Here is an 8031-nt window from a genome sequence, read left to right as displayed (position 1 = left end):
GCTAGCCATCCAAAACAGTCCAGTGGAGCCTGAGCGGTGGGTGTCGCCTTTGTCAGGGGATGTGGTGTATGCAAATGAGTTATGCTAATGAGCTCCTGCACCTCTTTTCCTATGAAATGACCCCAGCCTAGAGCACCCCCTCCTCTTCCCTGGGCGCAGTGGGTGCTCAGCCAAAGAGGCCCTGTTCTCAAGTTAAAAGGCTGTTAAGGGAAGGGGGGGCGGGCGGAGGAGGCCTTTGCCTGGTCCTTCCAATCGCCCTTCAGTAGCTGTTATTAGCGGACAACACGCTGCCGGACATTAGGGAGAGCGAGAGGAACGTTCCACGCCAGCCCCGGCGTTCTGCAGAGAAGCGGATCTGTCCCGGGCGGCGGCTTGCAGGGGTGAAAGGAGCGCAGTCGGAGAGGGGCCCCTGCCTGGTCCACAGAGAAGACAGACAGACCCCCCCCTCCCAGAGGTGGAGCTCAGCAGAAGTGGGTGGGTGGGGGCGCCCATCCTGCCTGCCTGCCTCCCCCCACCCCACTGCTTGTGGTTAGTGCTAAATATCTGGCGGGCAGCGGGGCGGTGGTCCCCCAGCCTCACACAGCGGCGGTGGCTTTCCCCGGGCCTTCGGGGGCCCCCGCCTCCTCCGAGAAACCCACCCTGGGCAGCTGGACCTTCAGGCCCTCGTGGGAGCCCCGCCTCCCCCCCTCCTTCGGGCTGGAGGCGATTTCCAGCAGGCCGTGGGACTTGGGGCTGAGGGCCACCTTGGGGAACTTGAACTTGGGGGGCCTGGCGGCCGCCTCCCCCCTCTCCAGGGAGGCCATCTCCATCCGGGCCCCCGAGGCGACCACGGCCCCAGGGGCGGGCTCCCCGTTCCTCTTCCTGAAGCCCGAGAAGGTGATCTTGGGGGGCTTGAACCGGAGGGCCGCGAAGGCGCCGGGGCCCCCCTCCTTGGCCGCCTCTCCCTCCCCCTCGGCCCTCACCAGCTTGAGGCTGAGCTCCGGGTCGCCCTCGGCTCCTGCCGCCGCCGCCGCCGAGGGAGAGGAGAGCTCCACCTGGGGCAGCCGGACCTTCCCCAGCTTCCCCTGGCCGTCCGGAGTGCCGTTCTGCAGCGCGGCCCCAGGGGGGCCCTCCCCGTCGGAGAAGCCCAGCTTGGGCAGCCGTCTCCCGGAGGGGGAACCCTCCTCCTCCTCCAGCTCGGCCTCGGAGCCCCCCGTCAGCCGGGAGAGCCCCAGCCTCAGCCTGCCCATCACCCCCTTGCCCTCCTCCTCCTCCTCCTCCTCGCCCTCCAGCAGCCCCGGAGAGCCCTCCGCCCCCCTCCCTTTGGGCCTCCCCAGCGCAAAAGCGGGTCTCTTGGCCTTGGCCTCGCCTTCCTGCCCCCCCGGAGCGCCTTCCCCTGCTTTGGGCAAGGAGAGGCCGAACTTGGGGATCCTCACCTTGTACTTCCTGCCCGCCTCCGCCTCGGAGGCCTCCCCTCCCCCCCCCGGGCTCTTCCCGCCGGCCCCTCCCGGCTCCTGGGAGCCCCCGTGCCGGAGCTGGGCCCCCTCCACCTCGTACTCCGCATGGTGACCTTTGAGGGTCGGCGTGGCCAGCTCCAGGCCGGGCACCCGGAAGGCGCCTTTCCTCCCCTCCGGGTCTTGGGGGGCGGCCGACACCCCCAGCGCCGGGATCTCGATTTTGGGCACCTTCAGCCTGGCCTCAGACCCCTCCGCTTCCGGACCTTCCGCACTTGCCAGTTTCCCCGCTTCGACTTTGGCCTTCCTCTGCCCGCCTGACTCGGCCACAGAGAACCCCACCCCCGGCAGAGTGACCTGGGGCATTCTGAAGGAGGAGGAGGAGGAGGCGTCTTCCTCCTCCTTCCGGGAAGGGCAGAGGGGCTGGGTGTCCGCCCGTGGTTCCGCGCCCGCCCGGGAGAGGCTCAGCGAGGGCATCTTCAGCTTGAACTTGCTGTCGGGGCCGAAGGCGGCCTCCTCCTCCTCCTCTTCTGCCCGGCACAGGCCGAAGCTGCTCGGCGGACAGGGCACCGTGGCCCGGCCCTCCTTGGCCCCCGCTTCCACGCCCAGGCGCTCGGCGCTCCCTCCGAGTTTGGGAACCTTCAGCTCGAGTTGGGGCAGGCCCACGTCGTCGTCTCCCTCCCCTTCCGCTTCCGAGCCGGGGCCTCTGAATTTGGGTAGGTGGAGGGCCGGGCCGCTCAGCTCGACCGCGGGCAGCATCTTGCCCCCTCCTTCCAGGCCGCCCTCGCACTCTGGGGCTCTCGCTTTAGGGGTGGAGAACTTGGGTAGCTCCACGGAAGGCATATGGAGCCCTCCATCGGGCCCGGCAGCGACCCCTTCTCCTTCAGTCCAGGACGGCGCCGTGGGCAAGGAGAGGTCCACTTGGGGCACCCGGATCTTGGAGGCCTCCGCGGCGCCCTGCTCTCCTCCCCTGCCAAACGTCGGCAGCTCCACCTGTGGCAGCTGGGTCTTGGCCTCTGCCCCGGGGGCTCCGCGTGGCACGGGGGCCTCTGCCCCGACGGTGGGCAGGCTCAGGTCCAGCTCCACTTTGGGGGCGGAAACGCCCAGAGAAGGTGCTTGGGTGATCTTCGGTCCTGCCTCGTGTCTTCTGTGGTCTGCCCCTGAGGCTCTGGCCCGGGGCCTCCCTGGGGCTGGCTCCCCTTTGGTTGTCGCGCCAGGCATGGCGACCTCCAACGAGGGCACTTTGGCCTTGAGGCTCTCTGACCCCACGAGCAGGGCCTCCTCTGCCGAGGCCCCCGGGAGGCTGATCTTGGGCAGCTCCACCTGGGGGACGTGCCCCTGGCCCAGCTCCGCCTTGGGGGAGGGCAACTTCAGCTTCGGCATCTTGACCAGGGGGCCCCTCGGCTTCTCCTTGGGGCTCTCGGCCCCTGCCCGGGCCTTGCCCTCCCCGCCCGGGCCTGCCCCCTCCAGGTCCCGGCCGGCCATGCCAAACAGCGCCACTTTGAACTTGGAGGCCTTGCCCTTCCGCTCGCCTGCCAGGGCCTCCCCCGTCTCGAGCTCCACGTCGCCCTCCTTGTCTTTGCCCCCGAATTTGGGCAAGGAGAACTTGGGCATCTTCCGCTTGATGTCGGGGAGCTCTAGGCCGAGCTCGGGCACGGCGCCGGCACCTTCTTCGTCAGAGGACTCCGCTTTGCCAGTGGGTAGGCCAAGGCCCAGCTGGGGCACCCCGACGTCCACCTTGGGCAGCCCCACAGAGGGCAGCTTCATCCGGCTCTCCGCGGGCTCCCCCTCCTCGCCGGGACGGCTCCTCCTCTCCCCTGGGCCTGGCTGGGGGCCCTCTGCGTCTGCACCCCCCTTGGATTTGGGGAAGGAGATCCCGAACTTCGGCAGCTTCAACTTGGACCCTTTGTCTGCCTCGTCGGGGCCTCCCCCCTGTGCCGCCCCAAACAGCTCTGTGCTCACCTTCCAGGCCTTGGGACCGGAAAGGCTGAACTTGGGGAGGGCAAATTTGGGCGACTTCAGCTTGGCTTCCGCCTCGGGGGATCTGCCCCTCTCTATGGTCACCCGCGGGAGCTTGACAGCCGAGACCTCCACGGAAGGCAGCTTCGCCTCTGCCGCTTCCTCTTTGCCGAAAGCGAGATCCACCTGGGGGATTTTGGCCACGATGGCCCCCACGCCCAGCCCCTCGGGGGCCTCTGGACCCAGCGGCTCTTCTCTGCATTTGGGGACGCTGACCTCTACGGCCAGGTCTTTGCTCAGGGCCTCGAGGGCGGGCATCTTCAGCTTATCCCCGTGGTCCCTGGGTGGGTGATCGGGCCCCTTGGGCAAACCAAGTTCAATCCCAGCTCTGGGCAGGTCAAGCTCAAGGGCTGGCACGGTGGCCACAGGAAAACTCAGCCGCTGGGCGGCAGGAAGGGCCACCTCCACCCGCGGCCTGTCCACGCAGAGCTCCAGCTCTGGCTTCGGCACGTGGCCTTTGGGGAGCTGCACTTCCGGGGGCTTCACTGCCGGCAGGGACAGAGCCAGGGCGGGGACCCCCCCCTTCCCACCAGCTTCGCCTTCGGGCTTCTTTGGCCCTGGGGGGGGTGGGGGGGGCACCGCCTGGGTGGGGAGGCTGCACTTGGGGAGCGACACCTGGGGCACCTGGAGCTTGAACCGGGGCCCTTCCACGGCTTCCTCCGGCCCCCCCAAGGCCTTCGGGAGCTGCATGTCGGAGACCTTGGGGGCAGCGATGTCGAGGGAGGGCATCTTGAAGCCCAGGGACTTCGCCTTGCTCTCCTCTCGGGCCTCTGGCTTGCGCTCCGTCAAGGAGATCCCAAAGCCCGGGGTCTGGCCCTTGGCCTTGGGGCTCTCCCGCTGTCCCACGGAGAGCTCCACTTGGGGCACCCGGCTCTCCCCTTCCCCCTCCCGGGCGCCCAGCTTGGGTAGGCTGAGGCTGGGCACCTTTATCGAGACCTCTGGGATCTCAATGGTGGGCTTGGGCGCCTCGGCTTCGGCCTTCCCCCCGGGCAAAGGGATCTCTACGCCTACAGAAGGGAGCCCCACCCCCAGGGACACCAGTGGCAGCGTCGCCTGCTCCTCCGGCCCCTCCGCCCGGCCCCTCCCTTTCCCTAAGATGACGTCGAGGAGGGGCGGCTTTCTCTCGGCCCCTTCGGCAGAGACCCCCACCTTGGGGACTTTGATCTGGAGGCCTTCCCCTCTGAGGAGGGCAACCTCTGGGGGGGGCCTCCCCTCTAGACTGGGGAGGCTCAGGGCCACGTCCACCTCGGGGGCCGCCACTTCCGCTGTCGGGAGGCTCAGCCCCGCCAGGGAGCCCTCTTCCGGCGCTCCTTTGGGGCCTCCTCTGGGCAGGACCACCTCCACCTCGGGCAGCCCAAGCGGCGGGACTTGGACCACCGCGCCTTTGTGACCGGCCCTGGGAGACTCTCTGCCGGGGCCGACTTTGGGCATGGGGAGGTCGAGTTCCACCTGCGGGGGGCGGAGTCCCACTGCCGCCGTCGCCTCCTCTTTGGGCTTCTTGCCTTTGGCGAAGGGGATGGTGAATCGGGAGCCTTTCGCCCCAGCGGCCCCTTCTGGAGCAGGTTTGGGCGGGGCCCCCTCCAGTCTCCCTGCCGCCGCTGCCCTTGCAGCCAGGGCTTCTTTGACCTTCAGCCTGGGGAGCCTCAGCTTGCGGCGCTTGGTGTCCAGGGAGGAGAGGAGGGGAGAGAGATCCGGGCTGGGCCGGGCCGCCGCCGCCACCTCCCCGGCGCTCCGGGCCTTGCGCAGCTTGGAGAACTTGGGCAGGGAGAACTCCACGTCCACCGGCGCCACCTCCAGCTTGCCGCCGGGGGCCTCCCCCTCCCGCAGGTCCTTGGCCAAGCCCTTCCCGGCCTTCTTGGCCTTCTTCTTCTTCAAGCTCTGGATGTTCTGGAGGGAAAAAGAGGGGCTGGGTGAGTCTCTGTCAATGCTCCCTCTAAGTTGTGGAGTCTTGTGAGCAACAATTCTACTTTGTGAGCGACTGGCATTAAAGTTGTGAGCGAGCGATTCGGCTGCTGCATACATTAGTTTGCTCTTGTGTGCCACCCTTCCTGAGCTGAGACAAAAATGTGAGAGCTAGAGGCTAAAAAACTGTGAGCTAGCTCACACTGACTCAGCTTAGAGGGAGCACTTGCTGCAATGCTCCCTCTAACTTGTGGAGTCCTGTGAGCAAAGATCCTACTTTGAGAGCAACTCGCATTAAAGTTGTGAGCCAGCGATTTGGCTGCTGCATGAATTAGTTTGCTCTGAAGCCATCCTTCCTGAGCGAAGACAAAAATCTGTGAGCTGGAGGCTAAAAAACTGTGAGCTAGCTCACACTAACTCAGCTTAGAGGGAACACTGGTCTCCGTCCCTTAGCCAGCCCGCCCACCCAAGGGAGAGAAGGGCACCAGATGGGTGCTCAGTGCCGGGGGGGGGGAGAAGAGGCTCTTTGGGTGGGCACAGGAAGGGGCAGACCTCTTCTCGCAGGGAAGGAACGACCTCTGATACGGGAATGCCCTCAGCCTTGAGCAGCTCCAATAAAAGAGGGCATCTAAGCCGCCGGGCGTCCTGCCGGCCTCTGGGACCTGCACAGAACCAGCCTGCCTCTCCTGCCCAGGTCAGGATTGTTGGCTACCACCCAGCCTGCCCCTTCTGCCCAGCGCAGGAAGGGTGGCACTCAATGCTCCCTCTAAGCTGCAGAGTCTTGTGAGCAAAAGTTCTACTTTGTGAGCTACTACTGGTATCAAAGTTCTGAGCAAGCGATTCGGCTACTGTGTAAATGAGTTTGCTCTGGAGCCCTCCTTCCTGAGCCAAGGCAAAAAGGTGTGAGCCGGAGGCAAAAAATCTGTGAGCTAGCTCACACTAAGCTTAGAGGGAACACTGCTCTGGAGCCCTCCTTCCTGAGCCAAGACAATAAGGTATGAGCCAGAGGCAAAAAATCTGTGAGCTAGCTCACACTAAGCTTAGAGGGAACACTGCTCTGGAGCCCTCCTTCCTGAGCCAAGACAATAAGGTATGAGCCAGAGGCAAAAAATCTGTGAGCTAGCTCACACTAAGCTTAGAGGGAACACTGCTCTGGAGCCCTCCTTCCTGAGCGAAGGCAGAAACGTGTGAGCTGAAAGCTGCAATACTGTGAGCTGGCTCACACTAACTCAGCTTAGAGGGAAGACTGGAGACCAGGCTTCAGCGTGGCTCTCTGGAGTGGAGGACAGGCCGCATCTCTGCGTGGCTGTGGCACCGCGTGTCGCAATTTGGCCTCCCTGGAGGGAAGCACGCCTGGGCCAGAGCAGGGATGGCTTTGGATGCAACGAGACCGAGGTTCAAAGACCCCTGCAACCAGTGTTCCCTCTAAGCTGAGTGAGTGTGAGCCAGCTCACAGTTTTTTAGCCAGCTCACAGTTTTTTAGCCTCCGGCTCACACACTTTTCGCCTTCGCTCAGGAAGGATGTGGCTCCAGAGCAAACCCATTTACACAGCAGCCAGATCGCTAGCTCACAACTTCAATGCCCGTAGCTCGCAAAGTAGAATCTTTGCTCGCGAGACTCAGCAGCTTAGAGGGAGCATTGCCCCTATCAGCCGTAGAGTCCCCTGATGACCTTGGGCCCACCCGTGGTCTCTTTCGTCTGACCTACCTCCCCGGGATGTCAGAGGAGGAGGAGGAAAGGTGGGAGCTACCTCTGCCGTCCTGAGCTCCTTTGGATGAAGGGCTTGCTAAAAACCCAGCAGGGGAACAGCTCGGACGCCACTGCTCCTCAAGCCCAGGGCGCTGTCTCCAGTAGTGGTCAGCAGACCCCTCGGGGGAGCCAGGGAGCGGGGGGGGAGCCGGCTTGGGACAAGACGGCCTCAGGACGTGGAGCATGTGTGTGCGCCTTGGACACCTTTGGGTGGGGGTGAGGGGGCAGCTGCCCCCGAGGGTTCCCGTGCCACTCACCAGCTTGGCCATTTTGGCTCTCGGCCCCCTCACTTCGAAGGTGGGGGCTCCGGGGCTGCGAGTCACGTCGGTGCTGGGGACGGTCCGCTTCAGGCAGAAGGAGACCTTGTACGGCTCGGCGCTCTTGAGGATCTGCAGGGCGTCTTCGTACTTCATGTTGTCGAAATAGACCCTGGCGCTCAGGAGCTGGTCGCCTGCGGGAGGGAGGGAGGGGGGAGAGGCGTTGGGGAGAGCTGTGGGGAGGCCCCCGGAGACTACTGGCCCCTAGGAGCCCTCTGGGTCTGCTCAGCGCAGGGAGGCAACAAAGACACGGGGCAAAGATACCCCCAGGGGCCGTGGCTGTCTGCTCTGGGAGGTTTGGGGGTTGGTGCCTGGGGCGGGCAGGGCCCCGTGCTGCGGAGTCCAGCCTCCAAGGCAGCCATCTTGTCCAGGGGAGCTGGCCTCCGTGTCTCCTGGAGAGCAACTGGAGCATTGGGAGAGGCTCCGGGCCCCACCTGGAGGCTGGAGCAAAAACGACGAGGAGTCAGTAAAGATAAGCCGCAAAAACATTTACTAGAGTAATTATGTGGGGTTACAGAATTGCCAAAGTAAACGTTTTTGCAATTTATCTTTATTGACTCCTCGTCATTTTTGTCGTGGACGTTGTTTCTGGCATCCCACTTCCTCCCGC

At 64.8% G+C, this 8031-nt stretch overlaps 1 protein-coding gene across 1 annotated transcript in view; it reads right to left on the bottom strand.

The window, feature by feature from the left end:
- Nucleotides 1-115: 115 nt before the first annotated feature.
- The window catches only part of PRX (periaxin), a 13439-nt gene continuing 5523 nt past the window's right edge, over nucleotides 116-8031 (bottom strand). Inside the window, exons 5-6 of the mRNA XM_015407651.1 lie at nucleotides 7362-7555; nucleotides 116-5339 (exon numbers count right to left, since the gene is read on the bottom strand). Coding sequence (XP_015263137.1) covers nucleotides 576-5339; nucleotides 7362-7555 — 4958 coding nt within the window. The 3' untranslated portion in view covers nucleotides 116-575. The remainder of the gene's footprint in view (nucleotides 5340-7361; nucleotides 7556-8031) is intronic.

The sequence above is a fragment of the Gekko japonicus genome, unplaced genomic scaffold, assembly GCF_001447785.1.
Source record: "Gekko japonicus isolate JY-2015 unplaced genomic scaffold, Gekko_japonicus_V1.1 scaffold1471, whole genome shotgun sequence".
Classification (NCBI taxonomy): Eukaryota; Metazoa; Chordata; class Lepidosauria; order Squamata; family Gekkonidae; genus Gekko; species Gekko japonicus.
The sequence above is the reverse complement of the archived record's forward strand: the minus strand, read 5'-3'. Positions and strand labels throughout refer to the sequence as shown.